At 32.8% G+C, this 19,936-nt stretch overlaps 1 protein-coding gene across 1 annotated transcript in view; it reads left to right on the forward strand.

The window, feature by feature from the left end:
- Positions 1-14,899, forward strand: part of LOC120353120 — a 31,032-nt gene extending 16,133 nt beyond the window's left edge. Inside the window, exons 2-6 of the mRNA XM_039435775.1 lie at positions 3,596-3,682; positions 4,321-4,434; positions 11,538-11,542; positions 12,879-12,942; positions 14,629-14,899. Of these exons, the coding sequence (XP_039291709.1) occupies positions 3,596-3,682; positions 4,321-4,434; positions 11,538-11,542; positions 12,879-12,942; positions 14,629-14,650 (292 nt within the window). The 3' untranslated portion in view covers positions 14,651-14,899. The remainder of the gene's footprint in view (positions 1-3,595; positions 3,683-4,320; positions 4,435-11,537; positions 11,543-12,878; positions 12,943-14,628) is intronic.
- The last annotated feature ends 5,037 nt before the right edge of the window (positions 14,900-19,936 follow it).

Here is a 19,936-nt window from a genome sequence, read left to right on the forward strand (position 1 = left end):
TTGATTGTGTTTCATGGGAGTTGCGGTACAAGTACGATTTCGAACAGGACACGAAATGCGTTCGTGGAGCTTTTGACAGTTCAGTAACGGTCCCGCCATCTTGGAACAGAGTGGTGTGGTGCATGCTGCACTTGCACCACATACATGCGCACTTTGCACCGCTCGAAAGTATGTGCCACAAACCGGTACCGGGATCACGCTTCTTATTGGTTGAGAGTTAAAGCGTGGTTGTCTGCTGGTTTTGTTATGTTATGTCTCACATCCAGAATCTATAGACTAAAAAAGGATTAGGCGTACAAAGTATTTCATTCCATTGATGGAATTGATTACAGGATAGTCGAGAAGCAAGAAATTCATTCATTATTAATAATTGGCTGGAACGTTTATTATTTTTTAGCTTTATCGACTATTCTACTAAACAAAGATGTGTTATGTTATTATCTATTAGTTGGAATACTATATTTTGTTGATTCATTCCTAGGCTAGGATCTATCCAGATAAATGTCTGAATAGTAGACATAAATCAAGAAACTTCAATTATTAACATTTTGCTAATATTCCATAAAACGTTTCATTCTTAACACTTATGGCATAGAAAAAGTAGGTACAAATTTTCATTGATGACAGCATGAGCCATCATTAATTATTAAAAAAAACTTTATAAGGAAAACATGATAGCCTAGTGCTTCTATAAGAACTAACCAATACTCCAGCTTTGTTGTAATAAGATAACAAGGTCTGTTGCAACCTACATAAAAGATAATATTGGCTTGGAAAAGCTTGTATAATAAATTTAAATATATATTTTTTCAAATTATAAATTAATAATAATTATTATGATCCAATAATAAATAATAGCTGAAATGTTCATATTGATAACACCTTTATTATTTGACAACACCAATCTGTAAACGATTAATTTCAAAAGTACGCGCCAAAAACGGTGAACCAGAATTCGATTTTCGTTCGGTGGGAGCAGTAGTAGTGCACCAGTCACATGGTTTCTGGTTACTGCTCACTTCGCGCGAAGCCGTACATGCACCGCAACCTCCCATGAACACAATCATTGGAGGCGGAAATCTTTATAGGTTATTTGCGCTGAGGCAAGCGGTTCCCGTCATCAGCTGACTGACCTGCAACTGACAGACTGGCTGCCGTTCCAGCTGATGTTAACCACCTCTGGATGAAATGCCTGGGCACTACCATTTTTTGTTACATCCCCCCGGCCACCACCATAACAACATCCAGGAGCTGTTCCAGGATCCAGCTTCAGCACGGATGATGATGTCAACCACAGATAAGAGTGTCACGTGTTCCAGTTTTTAGTGTGAAAGAAAATAATTGAGTGTGAATGAAATCTAATCTTTAGTGAATTCATCTTTTTAGGGGAGGGAGTAATGTAATATGGGGAATATTGAGAGGTTTGTATGTAGTTTTTTTGCCTTTCTTTCAGGTTGTTGAACTGATCAAAATTGAACTAAATTTTTCCAATATGAACTCTAGTGAACCTTGTTTTTGATTGTTAAAGAATTTATTCATGCACAAAGTAAGCACTAAATTAGTGTTGCCATAAAAGATTTGCTAACTTGCTTCTTGATTATCCAAATTATTGCAGTCTTCTAGCATTTCAATAGTACTGGCTTGAATTTCGTAATGAAATTAATGCAAATGTATTTAGAAATGTATTTGAACCGTTGACCCCACGACGTTTTTACCTGAAATTATCAGGCCCACACTCCACGTGTTTTCTTGCAAATCGGAAAATTTGAGTGGAAGAGCGGCAGTTCTAAACGAGTCGTCACCGCGAGAAGATGTAGTTGAAGTCTCGGTCTCTAATTTAGGCTTGGCCTACTTAGATGAGAATCTCTTCTTATTATTATTAGTTTGTTAAATGTAAAAAAAGCATGTAGTCTGAAAAATAGTACTGTAGTTAAAATGTAAGCGTGAGTGATTGTGAGTGCCGATCTATTTGTTAAATTCTCGATTCCATGGTGAGTGCCAAAATTATTTTATTATGCTCAAATAGATTGACCACATAAATTGACCGAGGCCCTAAATTTATTGTAGAGTGAGTTAGCAAATTCTTGTCTAAATATCAAACTCTTATCTAAATATTCATAATTATGGAATTGTTGAATGTAACTAATAAATTAATGTCAGTAGCAATTCTTCAAAATCTTTTATTTCACGTTCCTGGCTCGTGATAAGTTACTTGTTGCTAAAACAGGTGTTGTTAAACAATAGTGAAGATCTTGGCATTTGCATGAACGAATCCATCCAAAGCTCCCAACCGTAGATTCAAATAATTTGAACAAGTTTATAGTTAAGAAGAGATTTAAAAAGCAATTATTATCTATTTTTTGTTACAAAACAGGGTGCTAACAAAGTCCCTGGCCTCCCCCACCTATTACAATGCCAATTAAGTTTTTGATGGAAAATGTTTTGAATTTCCAAAAAAGTCTCACATTGAGCTTTCTGTCAATCAATCGGGTATAGAAATGAATTTGCAGCACTTTTTGCCTCTTGCAAAATTCGTCTACAGGGCACTGTTAACAATATGATAACCTTTGAGGTAATTTTAAATACAGTTAAAACTTGGTACTGTAATAATTTTGGCAGATTTTCAATTTTTCCGGAACAATATATTTTGATGAATGATTTGGTTGTAGAAGTGAATTTCCAGCACTTTTTGTCTCTTGGAAAAATCGTCTACAATGCACCGTTAACGATTTATAGACCATTTGCAGTAATTTTAAATGCAGTTAAAACTTTGAACTATTTTGGGAGACTTTCAATTTTTCCGGAACAATGTATTTTTGATGACCTGCACTTTTTGTCCTATGTGAAAATCCTGTCAGACGTGCCGTTAACATGCTACGACGTTTAAAATTTAATAAAAAATTTGGTTCATCATGAAAAATTCTGAAAAAATTCATGAACGTTTCTGTTCATATTATCAACCTTGTCTAGAATTTAAATGATTCCATTCAAAATTGGAGAAGTTATAACACTTTTTCAAATTAGATCACAGTTTATGAGGAAAATCATGCAGTATCCGGAATTACTCACACAGACTTTGAAATGATTTTTGGGGTTTCAATTCAAATAATAACAACCTACTATTTTATCGTTCCAACATTATTTCAGTGCCAAGTACAAATGTCCCCCATAGAAAATCAATAATCTCCACCTGAAATTAATATCAAATGTTTTAATAATAGTAAAATTGTCAATAATTTTGAAATTGCCACCTTACTATGGTATCGAATGAAAATATTGATATTATCAATAATATTGATACTGTGAAATGGAAATATCAAAGTTTTAACAATCGATATATCAAACAATTCTAACTTTTTCCTGGGGAAAACTGATTTTATTGCATTCAAAAATGTAGAAATCAGGATTGTATTCTACTTTTACTTATTTAAACTATGTAATTGAATAACACATTTCCAAACAAAGATGTAGATGATGTTTAAGAATATGTAATTATTAATAGTCGATAATTATTATTTATTGATGTATTGATAATATATATCAACATTTTGGGTCTATCGATAGAATGATCATGATGACACGATGCACATTGCAGATTGCACAATCACAATGAATTTTGCAAAGGACCAACAGTTTTTGCAAAGGACAACGGTAATTTTGTGATTTTATCCAGGAAATATAGGTAAGTCGAGTGATTTTCTTTTTATTGATGTACCGTAAAATGAAAGAATAAATTTATTATAGGTCTAAATACTTATATATTTAAATGATAATCTTCTCGAAAGAATATTATAGACCAGGCATAACATAACCTAATAATAATAAGAGAAAAGCCTCTTGAATTTATTATTGCTGGAAATAAGATGATTATTATTCTAGGCAGACACATTCCAGGGTATATGCTGGTACATATTAATTTAAATGTGTAGCAAAACTTTTTATCTAGCCTAACCTAAGTAGGCCTAATTGAAGTCACCACAAACTAATCTACACTCATGTCATTATAATGAACCTAATATCAATAATATATGACTGTGGATTGATAGATTAAAATTCATTCAGTTGTTTCTGGACCGGCAGGCTTTATTTAAACTTTTCCAGCAAGCAATTGATTCATTTATTTATATTAACAGCTTTATATCTTATTCCAATTTAGAAAAACTATTGGTGTAGTCCTCTCATTTTAGCAATATATATTTTATATAATAAGAGAGAGTGAGACGTGTGTTTGCAACATGTGTGTTTTTCCAATTTTCCAGTCAAAAAATATTATTTGAAATATGTTTAATTATAAGTAAACTTTTGTTTCATCTCTGATAGGAACTGTGGTGATGAAATTTTCCAACACAAAAGAAAAAGACGTAGAAGCAGTACGGTAATCAAATACTGGCTGAAGTCTCCAAAAACTCAGTTTACCAGCAAAGAGAAATCTAAGTAAGTCTCAATTTTGATTAATTAAAACAGAATATAAAGTCAAACATTTTTTTTTCATGGGTGATGTCCACATGAGCTCTAGGCTTGTGCTAATCATTATAAGTTAGTAATCATACCGGGTGAGTCATATGTATGGGAACCTTTCAATAAATTAGAGACTGTTGTAGATATAATACTGTAGCTTCCAGGATATGTTACTGGTCAAATACTCTAACTCTTGACATACGGTACAACTGAATTTCAACCCCTTCATAAGGGGTTGACTAGGTTCAGAATGTATAATATGGTGACTCAAGAGTTTTAACTGAAATATTTTTAATGTAAACGCTATTGTGTGGTACATTATTTTCAAGGGCTTTTTAAAACAAGAACATAACATCAATTAAAATGTACTATGAAACTTGAATCCAAAACGGGGCTGATTGAAGTTACAGTTTGAAAAGAAATGAGGGGTTATAACTCAATATTTTTAATGTGAACACCCATTGTGTGATACATCATTATAAAGGCCTTTTTAAAACTAGAAAGATAACATCAATGATACTTTTATCCAAAATGGCAGCTGATTGAATTTTATCAATATTTCTTCAAAAACCAAAACTTCAATCAGCCGCCATTTTGGATAAAAGTATCATAGAAGATTTTTATTGATTTCATCTTTCTCGTTTGAGAAGGCTTTCAAGATAATAAACAATGGGTATTTACTTTCAAAATCTTTGATTCACAAACCCCCAAGTCACCCCTTATAAGGAGTTGAAATTCAGTTGTATGTCAAAGGTGGGAGTACTCGACCAATAACTTATCCTGAAAGTTGCAGTATTATATCTACAACAGTATCCAACATATTGAAGGGTTGAAGACTGTGATGTTTTGAAAATAAATTCAATTTCAATATAAATTATTGTTGTTTCACCATTTTATTAAAGCAAAAATCTCCCTATTGGCCATCCAGACATTTTTGGTTTTTTCCCATTAGTGATGCAAAGCTAATACAAGCAAATGGCTGATACAAAGTCCAACCAGGGGTGCCCACAAGGGGGGGGGGCGTGGCGCAATTTGCACCATCAACATTTTTGGGGGGGCATGATTTTTTTTTATTTTATGTCAACATTTTGAATCATGGCTAAAAATCAAGGTATTAAATAGAGATATCCTAATGTAGCTAATTTTAATACTTTTTCCCACCTTTACAATGTTATATTTTGCTAAGTGTAAGTAAATAAAAACATAAAAAATACAATTGATAATATTTTGTATACAGGAATTTTAGTAATTTTAAGCCTAAGAGTTTGAAGGTAAATCTTCGACAAAAATCAATTATAACTTCATCATCCACTATATTCTGATTTCCTTTGCTTGATTTCAATTTTTAATGGTCTTGTGTTTGAGTTTCCTTGCTGTTGCAACCTAATTTTTTAAAAGCACCATGATAAGTTGAATTGTAATGTACATTTCAATCTAATAATTATTTTAATTTCGAATGCGTTTCATGATGATATATAATATTTCTGAAATGGAAATGCAATTGTAAACAACATCGCAAACTCTAGTGGATTTGACAGAAGAAGAAACTTCTTTTGTCAAAAATTTGTGAAAAATATCAATTCAAATTCAAAAAATCAAGCCAATTTCAATCTTTCAAATTTACACCTATTTACCACACAGTAATCAAGTAATTATTGTAATGCTTCATTACTTTTTTGTTTTCTATAATAGTTCAGTCAAATGGTCATTTTTCAGGAAACAGCCCGAAAGAATTTTTCACGATGGTTCTTTATGTATTTTGGGGCGCTGAATTCTAATCTGAAATTGCTGACACGCCAGAGGGCGGCTTCACCCCCAAAACTTCAAAAAACTTTAAAATTCGGACTTTTTTCAAGTTTTCATTTAATCTTGAGAACCTTCAACTTTTCGAGGAAGAGCATTCTCTAAAATATTGAAGATAATAAAATTTCCAATAAATTGAGTGGCCACGCAGGACTCTACGATTTTTGATTCCGGAGCTAAGAGTTTTCAAAAAAGGGGTATTTTTAAGGGGTTTTCAAAATTATGCAAACCTACCACTTCTACCCTATACAACTAGGATCTTATTCTAGTAATGATAGAAAGCCACACATCACATGAATTAACAATATTAATTCTGAACAGGATTCCTTGGGTACTTATTTTTGAATTTAGTAGAGGTGGGAGGAGGAATACACCCAAAAAAAAAACATGTCCTACAGCCAAAATTCAAATTCTCATTATAATACCTTTTCATGGCCTTCCTAACAAAATGAAACATTTCGGCTGAAATCACCTTACGAGGGTTATTTATGTTCTATGAGAATCACTCGTTAGATTTCAGTATTTCCTAGTGGGGGGCACACATAAGGATACGTCCTGGATCAAAACTTTAATCACTTATAACTTTTGACTGAATGATCACATTTCCTTGTGCTACAGCTCGTTCATATCAGCTCGTCAAGGCGGTTGAAAATCATGTATCATATCACTAAAATTTGTTGAAAAAATAGGAAATTCTTTCTTTAGTGTATTTTAGCCCATATTTCAATGCATAGAAAAATGACCGATTTCTATATTCAAAACTGTGTGTCTCGGTAATGAGAATGATACTTGGTCTTAATTTGAAGAAAAGAATCTTCTCTTTTATGTGAGGTCAATGATTTTTGTAAAAATATAATCGTGAAGTAAGATACGTTGGTTTAAAAAAAATCAAGAAATTTGTGATATTTTCCTCATTTTCACAGTCTTGACAGTTTTTCGATATAAACAGTAATGCAAGATCAATTTAAGGTAACTCAGCTTATAGAGCATGCAATTTTCTCTCATTTAAGACCAATCACAAGTCTCTATCATGTATTGTACTCATTTTAGAGACTCTTTAATAACAGTAAAATCGCAAGAAAAATGAGAAAAAGATCATTTTATCTGTGAAGTTAGGTTCACAAGATACGCAACGTTGCATATGCAAGACTGTGAAAATGAGGGAAATATCACAAATTTCTTGCACATTCAAAGTTGCGTATCTTGTGGAACACTTCAGATAAAAAATCCAAAAAGTAGTCCTGCGCGACCACTAGAATTTTTAGAAATTTTATCATCTTTGAATTATATAGAGAATACTTTTTCTCGAAGAATTCAAGGTTCTCGAGATTGAATGGAAAATTTAAAAAAAAGTCCAAAATTTTGAGGGTGAAGTCGCCCTTTGGCGTGTCAGCAAATTTCAGATTAGAATTCAGCGCCCCAAACTACATATAGAACTATCAAAAAAAATCTTTCGGGGCTGTTTCCTGAAAAACGACCATTTGACTGGACTATAATTTGTTATCCTTTTATTAAGCAAGCATTTCTGTATATCTGTTTATATTTTTCTATTCTTATATCTGGTTATATGGTTATTTATGTTCAACGGATCTCGGAAACGGCTCTAACGATTTTCACGAAATTCGGAATATAGTAGGTTTATGATATCAAAATTTGATTGCACTAGGTCTCATCCTGATAAACTCCTGAAGGACATGAAAAGGATAATTCATCCTTGGAAAAACAGATGATGATTTCGTCGTCTGTCGATAACAGAAGATGCATGTCCCTGTGTGGGAGATCAGCTGTGTAATCAATTAGCTTACCGTATCTTGCGAGAAATCTAGAAATTTTAATTGACTCGATCGAAATACAGTAATCTGATTTGTGACATGAATGATGGTATATATATATAATATTTAAAGTTAATAATTATTTTACAGTTATAAGTGATTAGTGAGTGTTATTTTGTCATTCAATTTGCTATGTAAACAATCTAAATTAGAAGTTTTATGTTTTCAAATATTTGGACTGAAAATTTCACTTGAATTCAAGTGTATGAAACATAATCTACTTTTTGGAATATCAAATATCCAACTATAAATTTTATAGTGTATAAATCAAAATTTTGGGAGGAAACAGTTTTGGGCTGTGCCTGTTAGTCCTTCCCCATCATTTTAGAGTATTGAGTTCTGTTTATCAATGAATTCGAATTCAAATTGAGTTTATTCACAGAAATCATTACAAATACAGTACACGTATAAATAATATAAATACTTGTGAATTTTCCCCACATAGACAAGTCTGTGTGTGGGGAAAGAGTTCTAATGAAAAAAAATTGATACTAAAAAGAAAATTATAAATATTTACAATACAGTATAATTGAAAAATAAAAGTTGGTTAAATGTAGTGGAGAAAGTATATGTTTCGAATTGAAGTAGTACAATATAACTATTATGGTATATAGCTTGAACATGGCACACAAAATAAAATTTAGAACTTGAACAATGATAAATTATGAGCAATATATTGATGATATACTTTCATATATATGATGATGATAGATAAGATTTTTATCTAATTCATATATATGATGATGAATACAAGAAAAATATATACATAGTATCAAAACCGGTAAGAAGAGTGGATGAGCTGATCAGCGACATCCCTGCCGGTTTCAAATAACCACATATTTAAAAATCGTTTGTATATGTTAAGGCTAAGGGTTCTATTTGCTTTATGTAGGCAGGTATATTTCTATAAAGAATGTGGAATATGTAATGACTATAAATCTATTGCAATTGCTAACTAATCTGGGTTGTGGAATTCCAAGTATATTCATATTTTGTGTTTGATAGGGATGGATAAGAGGATAAATATTGCATTTTTATTACTTCAGATGAAAATTAAAAGTGATTTATGTATAGCTGTCGCACATCAAGTACCTGAAATTCTTGATAGGCCAGTTCAGTCGGATCCTGGTTCAAGCAAGTCTTTATGATTGCTCGCTGTGCAATTCTGACAGCTCTCAAAGTGAACGAGGATGCTCCACCCCAGGCCAGGATTCCATAATTTATAATTGATTGAACATAGGCGAAGTATGTCCTTCTCAATTGATTGACTGAAAGAACCTCCCTCAACTGTCGAAAGGCATATATTAGTCTACGAATGCGACATTCAAGGTATTCCATATGAGGAGTCCAACAAAGCCTGCAATCTATGAAGACTCCAAGATATTTGTATTTTTCCACCTGTTCAAGCGTCTCACAATTACAGGTAAGTGACAGGTGGTCATTACATGAGTGAAGCTTGAGACATTCTTGAACTGGCATACTATTTTTCATAAAATATATGGCAAATATTTGGTTTTAACAACATTGAGTGTGAGTTTATTTTGATCGAGCCACTTCTTCACATGTAAAAGGTCTTTTGAGGCCTCACTGAAAGCGTCCCACCAAGTACGTCCACAGGAAACCAATGCAGTATCGTCGGCAAACAGGAACAGTTTGCCATTCAACTGCAATTTACTTATATTATTTATATAATTAGGAATAGTATAGGACCTAGTGTGCTTCCTTGTATAACTCCATAATCAATGGGCATAGAGTCACTACCAATTCCATTTATATAAACTGACTGTTTCCTGCTCTGGAAGTAACTCTCAAACCACCTCAATGAACCATCTCTGATTCCATAGAGCTCCATTTTTCTCAAAAGCTTCAGTCTATCCACAGAGTCAAATGCTTTTGCAAGATCTAGAAACGTGATTAAAACATGTTTCCGATCTTCCACCCTCTGCGTGATCTCTTTTGTTATATCAAACAGAGCATGTGATGTTTCTATCCATTCTAAAGCCATATTGATTATTTGCTATGATGTTATTTGTTTCTAGATAATTCTGTAATTGGTTTTTCACTGCTTTTTCGAGGATCTTTGAAAATATGCTTAGCATAGAAATAGGTCTGTATTACTTATAAGATTTTTAGTACCAGATTTAAAAATAGTAATGACTTTTGCCATTTTAAAAGCATTTGGAAACTGGCCTGTTTGGATACTGACATTAATAATGTGAAGAAGAGGCTCAATCACCATGTCAATGTGTTCTTTTATGAATTTTGAATCAATGTTATCAAGCCCCGGAGCAGAGCCACCACGCATCCCCTTCAAGATCTCCCGGATGTCCTGTTCGTCAAGTGGTTGCAGCCTGAAAGTGGAATTGACAATGTAATCATCATCATTTACCACTTCAGGGCCCCTTATAACGGGAATTATCAGGGAATAAATAACGAGCAAAACTCGGTGCCCCGATATTTGGTATTAATAGATAGAATTTACAAAATGTACTTGTTTAGATGATATATTTATTCCAAAAACCAAACTATTTGAAGATACATTTTGTTCGACTTGTGTTATTTACTCCTGTAATGTTAAAAAGTGAATGCTACCAACACACAACATCAGTGACAACCTGTTCCAATTTATGATAAATATCGGGGCACGGAGCTCCGCTCTGGAGTACCTACAAAAGCATATAAAAATTATTACGAAAGAAGAAATTATAATTAATATTCATAGTTCATACAGAAAGGTTCTATCTAATCACAGTGGATTGAGATTAATTCCCAGAGGAATGCAAAAATTTCTCTCACAAAAGCATGTTAAATTTTAATCCTGATTAATTTCACGTGAACCAAATTACAGAAGACCATCTCAAACAGATACTAGCTTATCTGATTGGTAGCTTCGCTAGCTTATTGGAAGCTAGTAGCTTAGCTAGCTTATTGGTAGCCAGTAGCTTAGCTAGCTTATTGGTAGCTAGTAGCTTATCTGATTGGTTCTACTGGAATTAATCAGGATAAAAATTTAACCGGCTTTTGTACAACTGCCTCTAAGTACCTGATTGAATTAGGTACAAAAGTTCAACAGCTATTTTGTCTCAGCCCCACACACATGCACTCGCTCACTCACTTCCATCATCAACAGACGACGAAATTATCAGCTGTTTTTCCAAGGATGGATAAATTCTTTTAATGTCCCTCAGCGAGTTTCCCAAGGGATGAGACCTACCGCAATCGAATTTTTATATTATAAACCTACTATGTTCTGAATTTCGTGAGAATCGTTAGAGCCGTTTTCGAGATCCGGTGAAATACAAACATATAAACATCTAAACATTTGAACATCAAAACATCTAAACAGAAATTGCTCGTTTAATAGTATAGGATTTAGAATACCCAAACTTGCCGACATTATATATTGTATGAATAAAATCGTTCCAAATTTGTATGAATGTTTAGGTACCGTACCAAAATTGCTATGCAATATTCTTTTGCAATAAAGAATTATCAATGATATTATTATTTAACTTTTTATAAGCAACCTTAACATTTAAAAAGCAAAGCCTCCCTTACTGATCTTTTAATATCCTATTAAAATATTTGTCGTTTTTCCTGATGTAATGTACTTTCTAGTCCTCCCGAACAAGAACGGGTGCACTGCTAGTCTCAAAAATAATATCAAAAAGATACTTTATTTCTATTTTAAAAGAGATGAGAAACGATGGTATATATTTTTACAATATTATGAAAACAGAAAGAATTCCTCACAAGACCAAAGGTAAATAATGTCCTTTGGAAGATTAGAATGTAAGATGTGAATTTTATTGTCATACACTGACTAATGTTGAAAACTAAAAGGTAGGGAATTGGGGTACTTTGTACTTTGGGGGGGGGGGGGGCATTACACTTGGATTGGGGGGGGGCATGCGCCATTGCCCTTGTAGGGGGGGCTGGGCACCCCTGAGTCCAACAGCTGAAAAAAGAAGCTTACATGAAACATTTTTGAAATTTGTCAGCTGTTGAATGATTACAAATGAAAATGAGCTTTCTTTTTGTAATTATAGTGTCCCGCTGTTAGATTGCATAATATATCACTACTCACTAGGAAAAATCCATTTGTCTGAATAGGACTTTATAGGTGAATTTAATTTTTATTCAGTTTTGTGTAAAATTATTGTAAAGTTAGGGTAGAGAATTTACTTTACATTATATTGTGGTTATTCAAAAGTTTTGTAAGATTTATAGTTTTTAATGTAAAAATAAAGAATTGAGAAGGTTATTCATTCAGAATAATTAAGGTAATCCTTCTCCATCTTTTCACGATAAAATATTGTAAAAATGTTATTTTCATGTGAATTTTTGGAAATTTTCATGCGAAAGAAATGACCAAATGTGGGACAAGAAATGTAGAAAAAACCGTTTTATTCATGTTCTTTTCTGAGAGTTCAGCATAACGTGAAAATGTAGAAACAAAAAAACGTTATTTTCAAGTTTCAGTTTCATGTACTTTTTACGTGAAAAGTTGGAACATTTACACTTTTTTTCACGTGAAAAAATGTGATTTTCTCGACTTTCCACCAGAATATGACGTTTTAATGTAAAACTGTGAGGACATAATTTTCACATGAAAAAAACGCTCTTGTGTTATCTTGGACTTTCCTTTCAGGAGAGGGAGAGTCATGCATATTTAAATACATTTTTAGGTTATTTAATAAATTTGCTAGCAGATTAATTCAGGAAATAAAATCCTTATTTTCTAATTTGTAAAGATTGTATACTTTGAACTGTTATTTGTTCTAGAAATGTTCAAACACCAGATCCTGGAGGAAAATCTGAATGCTACAAAAATTGAGATTGAATTGAGGTACAGTACATAAACCAGTATGTAGCTCAAAAAATTGCTACTTTAAACAGGAAGAGATTAAAGTATTCTGGAGCACCACAATAAGGACCTTTCTTAATAGATAAATGACATGCATATGAGTTATTTTAATAAACAAACTTCTCACATTATTCATGTCTTAACTATTTACATCCCTTAATTTTTCATCAATATGTCAATAGACATCTATTCACTGAATCCAATTCACTTATATTAATTATAGATAATTAAACAGGTATACTCTTGTCTAATGCCAGTTGCAGCTGGGTTAAAATATTATAATCCTTGCAAATGTTATCTTCATCCTAAGCTGCTCTCCTAAATTTAAAAGAGGATTTTTTCCATAAAGGAGACAGGCTGCTTATAGATGGCTATTAAAAATTAGTCTAAGACATATTATGTCTTAGACTAAAAACGTGTAACAAATATCAGATCACTATTCAAGCTATCAAGCTTTTCATAAATTTATTTGTCTCCTCATGGCAGAAGGTTTGCGCCCAACATTTTCACTTAAACATTTCTGTGATTAAATTGTGATAAAGCACATTATCGTATTGATCTTCTAAATCAAGTTACATGTACATCAATTTTCGTAAAATTGATTTTCTACCTTTCCTATGAATTCTAAGAATTCTATGAATTCTTATACAGGTTCAGCACAACTTCTTAAATAACATTATGTTTGCTTCAACAGAATTCATAAGGACAACAAAACATCGAACAACAAAAAAACACTTTCTGAGTAACTGGTTTTAACAAAGCATGGCTTCACAAAATACAGTACGATATTTAGAATAGTTGGTACAATGGTTATGCTTTTCACATTATGGCAGCACTGTGCTTGCTCACTCACTTCTCCAGTTGACACTTGTTGACTTGTCAGTTGTTTACTTGACTTGACTTTGACACCTGTCATTATGCGATGTCTGAGTTTGATGTGGAGCTGTTGATTACTGCAGTTTGCAACCGACCTGCTCTTTGGGATAAAAGTCTTGACATCTACAAGGACCGGAATGAAGTCGCCAAAAGTTGGATGGAAGTTAAAAAGAAATAGTCAATAATTGCTGGTAATTTAAAGTGATATTCAACAATTTGAACCTGATAAATTGGATTGTTGAATGACAACTGAAATTTAGTGAATTTTACTGTACAACATTCCTTCTCCTCCTATTTTATTGGGTGATGAGTGGAGATGATTTATGATTTCATATTTGGATTCATCTTTTCATAGTTCGATATTTTTTTGGAAAACTAGAACTTTTAAAAATTGAAAATGTTTATGTTTAAACTTCTCAGGTGTTCAAAAAATTCTTGAAACCTTTGCCTGTCCCTTTGTGAGCAGGAGTATATTATCTTAGTATGTTTACTATATAATCATATGATATGGAAAGCTATATTAAAAACAGCTATAACTCTCTTGTTTTCGGGTATTTTTGAAAATGGAACTTACGCTTTAAAGAATTTGGGGTCGCTGAATCCAAATCCGAAATCAGAAATCTTCTATCTATATTTTTAAGGAAGTTAGACTTTGAGAAAAAGTGATGAGTCATACTTTGAGCAAACGTCGGCGTAGTTGTTAGATCTGTCGGCTTATTTGTAAGATCCCCATGTGAAAGTACAGGAGAGCTGCAAATATGAAATATGATCTTCAGTGATATGATGTTCCAGGAGCGAGGTCTCTGCCGTGTGAAACTGGCCTTAGGGACAGACAGCATTCTTGGATAGGACATATTATAAGACACAGCGAATTCACGCTAACAATACTGGAAGGTGCAATCAGTGGACAAAGGGCTCGTGGAAGACCCCGGCTACAATATTTGAAGCAGACAACCCGGATCTTGGGGTCCAGAGCTATACCCAACTAAAACAACTGGCTCTGGACAGACAAAGATGGAAAGCTGTCAACCAATCGGACGATTGAAGCAGAAGAAGAAGACACATCAATACTATCCATGGAAATGTATTGATATCAATTCAGCTGGTTATGTATTGATATCCATGGATATGTATTGATATCAATAGGTATTTGGGCCAATACACATCAATACATATCCATGGATACCTATTGACGTGTATTGGCCCAAATACCTATTGATATCAATACATGTTTTTTTATTGATCTCTATTGATCACTTCCACTAGAGGGTAACCTTTCAGAGTTTAAGTCAATACCGTACACAAATCATCAGAACAAGATTAGACAGTCAGTCAAAATCATCAGTCACAATTAGAATAAACTCAACAATGTTGGTATCACAATAGTTTCAGAAGTGAACAATCGTAGCATTCTTCAATCTCATACATGAAACAGCATAGCACATTATCCGTTACTTTACTGACTTTTACTGGGCTTTGCTGGGTCCATAACCTATTGAATAAAAACTGCAATATTGAAGAAAATATCTATTTTATTTAGACAAATAGAACACTTCATGATAAGTATGCAAAAAGAATGTAAAAATGGAAAATACATAATTCAGCCACACAACAGGGCAAATCAGGCGTCGGCCATTGCATCAACACAGAGAGTTGTGATCATAGAGCAACCAACGATACATTATACATAGATACAAATACATAGAGTGTCAACTAAGTGCAATATTAGAAATGCGTAAAGCAAATTAGTTTTCATTTTCAACAATGACAAGCCAACTTTATTAGTAAACAGTTCTCTTTTATTCTTCAAGTTTAATTTAAAATCTCATAGTTTTTATATTCATTTATACATTAATAGATACAACATCATTCTCAGCTATGAATGATTGGGTAAGGAACAACAGGCTTAAAGCCCAAAACTGTTCCTTTCCCAAATTTGGATAGAAATTGTCCAAAAAAAGGTTATATATTCCTAATTAATGTCAGTGCTTTCTAAAAGTTCCAAGCAAGCTTGAAGCTGCGTTTAAACCAAAGTTATTAACAAAATTTCATAATTTAATCCTTATAGATTCAATTAGATTGAACGGAAGTTGACAAACACATTATGCTCATCATGTGTATGATTAGTTATGTCTAATCTATAAGAATAGAATCCATAAGGATTAAGTTATTAACATGTTGTTTATAACTTTGGTGTAAACGCAGCTTAAACCTCATTTCAGATTACCTCAAACGACTTCAGAAAATTATCCAAAAAATGTTTTGTAGATGCAAAGCATTTGTAAATATAAAGCAGGATGGATATTGATTTATTCATTTATAAATATTATTCCAAATGTTTAGTTGTACATTGTATACGGTTGAGTGACTAAATTTGAGATTTATCCTAATTGATAGTCTATCTGGTTCCAGTAGAAATAAATTAAATACTTTCAGTTTTGAATCAACTCTAAATAAACATTTTAAAGCCTTTCGGTTGTAAAACAAAATTTTAGTAAGTTTTAAGCTCAAGAATATCCTATGTTTTGTTGTATGAAGTAGGATATTTTTCATAAAATAAAACTATTGATAGATAATTACTGATATATCATTAATATATCATAAGAAGACATAACCTCATTTTGGACTTTTAATGCTACCTAAATTTGGGAGAGAAATAGTACAAGGTATTCTTAGTTTTTCTCTCCCGATCTGTGCTCCATGTAAAAAGAATAAATAAAATAAAGAAATCAAATGCTATTTTTCAGCTAAGCTAAAGAAATAGTCGTGAATGTAATACTCAAGTTCTCCTCGATACTATAAAAAATTGTGTTCGTTATTCTAGCATTTTTTTCTGACAATTGACTTAATATATTTTATGATATTATATAATGTAATGGTGACAACAGATATTGTAGTCATAGCCTACATGTGAAATGTTTTTTGTAAAATAAATTCTTCTGGATGAATCGCGACCTCTTTTTTACCAACAAAATCTGTTATCATAGCTAAATGAGTCTCAATTTTTTCTTCATTTGTATTGCAATCTGATCTATAGTGACTAGTGAGGTTCACGTTATTTATCCACGCAAATTTCAGCCAAATCTGAGATACTTTTCGTCTCAGTGTGGTTCACGATGGTTGTTAGTCCGTGGATTTCATCAATTTTTTGTGAAAAATAAAAATCGCTCAACCTTCGTGACCTTATGCTCTTCTATTCGAGGAACAAGAATCTGGAATCCGATCTGCAAAATTCGTTACCGTTCAGGAGATAAGGCCAATTGAAATTTTATGTTTGCACTCACTCTGTATAGTAGTAGCTGGGGGTACCAAATTTGGAACCGACACTTCTCAGGTAGAGCTTCATCTATGGTGCAAATTTCAGCCAAATCTGAGATACTTTTGGTTTTACTCAGAAAATTTTCATCATGAATTTTGATGAAATCAGTACGGATGATCGGATTTGGTACCAAATGATAGATTTTTAAGACAAACTCAGGCATATGACAATTGAAAATACACTCATGCATTCAGGAGATACGGCTCAGTTTGTAAGAAATTAAAAATCTAAAAATGGCTGAAACTTGGCATACTTATGCTCCTTGATGCGAGGAACATGGATCTGCATTGGGATTGAAAAATTTGTTACCGTTCAGGAGATATGGCCAATTGAAAATTTTATGTTTGCAGCTTCATAACTCATCCTGTATAGTAGCTAGAGACAACTATAATGCGGTCCACGTTATAATGGCAGTATTTGATTAGCAATGGTATTGCTATTTCCATAAGGTCTATAATTTTATTTCAATCAGGTACTTGTGGATGAGAATACAGCGTGAGGTCTACTGTTCACAGAACTACCAGTAAATTATAATTGATTATTTTAAACGAGAATGAATAGTTAATTGTATTTCACTTCAATAAACTGTATCAGCTACTGTCTTGCATTGACAAGAAAGAGGGTCGGCAACGTTGTTCTCCTATCTTTCTCCACTACCATTATAACGTGGATCTCATTTTAGTTGAACTTTCTGTGCAGTAGGTGATATCATAGAGAAACAATAGCGTAAGTAGATATCCCATGGTATAGGGCGTTTATGTCGCAACTTTTACTGTTATCTCAAGCCGATTACTGTCGATTTTACTGTTTTGACCGGGTAAGAGTGTATGCACGGCACAATATGAGAGACTACCAACGTCATAAAGCTTCACAGGAAAGAACTACGTGGACTATAAGCTTGAGATAACATTAAAAGTTGCGACATAAACGCCCTATACCATGGGATATCTACTTATGCTATTGTTTCTCTATGGTGATATCAGAAAGATGACCTTACTATAGAGGAAAGGTTTTGTGAATGAGACATCAACTTTTCTTTAATATGATCCATTATTCAAGACAAATCTTACAAAATTCATACAATGAACATATATTAGACATACCTATTGATGAAAACCATTAAGCTGCGTTTAAAACAAAATATTTATTTTTCCGTCCTTATAGATTCTATTAGATTAAACGGAGCTTGACAAACACATATGCACATCATGTGTATAATAAGTTATGTTCAATCTAATAGAAACTATAAGGATTAAGTTATTAACATTTTGTTAATAACTTTGGTGTAAACGCATCTTTGAATAGATCCTATTGAAATACATAAGACAAACATCAATATTATTTCAATTCTAGTATTGTGTGATACATAATTTCATGAATATTAAATGAACACATTCTATACGATAATTAATTCACAAGCACAACATGTATAGGAACTTCTTTTTTAGACATTACTCAATAGATAATAATACATTGTACATTTACAAACAGAAATAATAATTTTCATTATTCTATAAACATATCAACTAGGCCAAACAGATGGAATCAGTATAGGCCTACCTATGGATCTACAGTTTAAACCGAGCATCTAAATAATATTTATTTATTTCTTCTTAATGATTCATACAATAAGTAAATCATCAAAATGATAGGGAGAGAAAAATGTTTAACCTTTTTAAAATGTAATGAAGATTTGTGGTTAACTTTTGAATTTAGTTGATTCTTAAATAATCCTATCCTAAACTATTAAACGAGCAGTTTCTGTTTTTATGTTTAGATGTTTGGATGTTTATATGTTTGTATTTCACCGGATCTCGAAAATGGCTCTAACGATTCTCACGAAATTCAGAACATAGTAGGTTTATAATAAAAAATCGATTGAACTAGGTCTCATCCCTTGGAAAACTCGCTGAAGGACATTAAAAGGATAATTATTAATCATCATTGGAAAAACAGCTGATAATAATTATTTCGTCGTCTGTTGGTGATGGAAGTGAGTAAGCGAGTTCTTGTGTCAAAAATTATGACTCAGCTGTTGAACTTTTGTAATCATTCAATCAGGTAGCCTACTTAGTGCCGGTTGCAAAAAGCCGGGTTATTTTCAATCCTGATTAATTCCAGTAGATCCATCTTTTTGAAATGGACTTCTCTGATTTGGTTCACAGAATTAAAATTTCATTACACACTATACTCTATATGATAGTAGTAAATAGACAGTAAAAATAGTAGTCCATATTTTTACTTTCCTTGCCCTATTACCGTAAGTAAGGAAAGTATGCTTTCCAAAAAAAATAAGGTACCCAAATTTGTAAATTTCTATACGGTTCAAGGTCCCCTGAGAGCAAAAAAGTGGTTTTTAGGTATTGGTCTGTATGTGTGTGTGTGTGTGTGTGTGTGTGTGTGTTGTGTGTGTGTGTGTGTGTGTATGTGTGTCTGTGTACACGATATCTCATCTCCCAATTACCGAATGACTTGAAATTTGGAACTTAAGGTCCTTACACTATAAGAATCCGACACGAACAATTTCGATCAATGCAATTCAAGATGGCGGCTAAAATGGCGAAAATGTTGCCAAAAACAGGTTTTTCAAGATTTTCTCAAAAACGGCTCCAACGATTTTGATCAAATTTATACCTGAAATAGTCATTGATAAGCTCTATCAACTGCCACAAGTCTCATATCTGTAAAAATTTCAGGAGCTCCGCCCCATCTATGCAAAGTTCGATTTTAGATTCCCAATTATCAGGCTTCAGATGAAATTTAAACAAAAATTTTGAGTGG

The sequence above is a fragment of the Nilaparvata lugens genome, chromosome 9 (genome assembly GCF_014356525.2).
Source record: "Nilaparvata lugens isolate BPH chromosome 9, ASM1435652v1, whole genome shotgun sequence".
In the NCBI taxonomy this organism is placed as follows: Eukaryota; Metazoa; Arthropoda; class Insecta; order Hemiptera; family Delphacidae; genus Nilaparvata; species Nilaparvata lugens.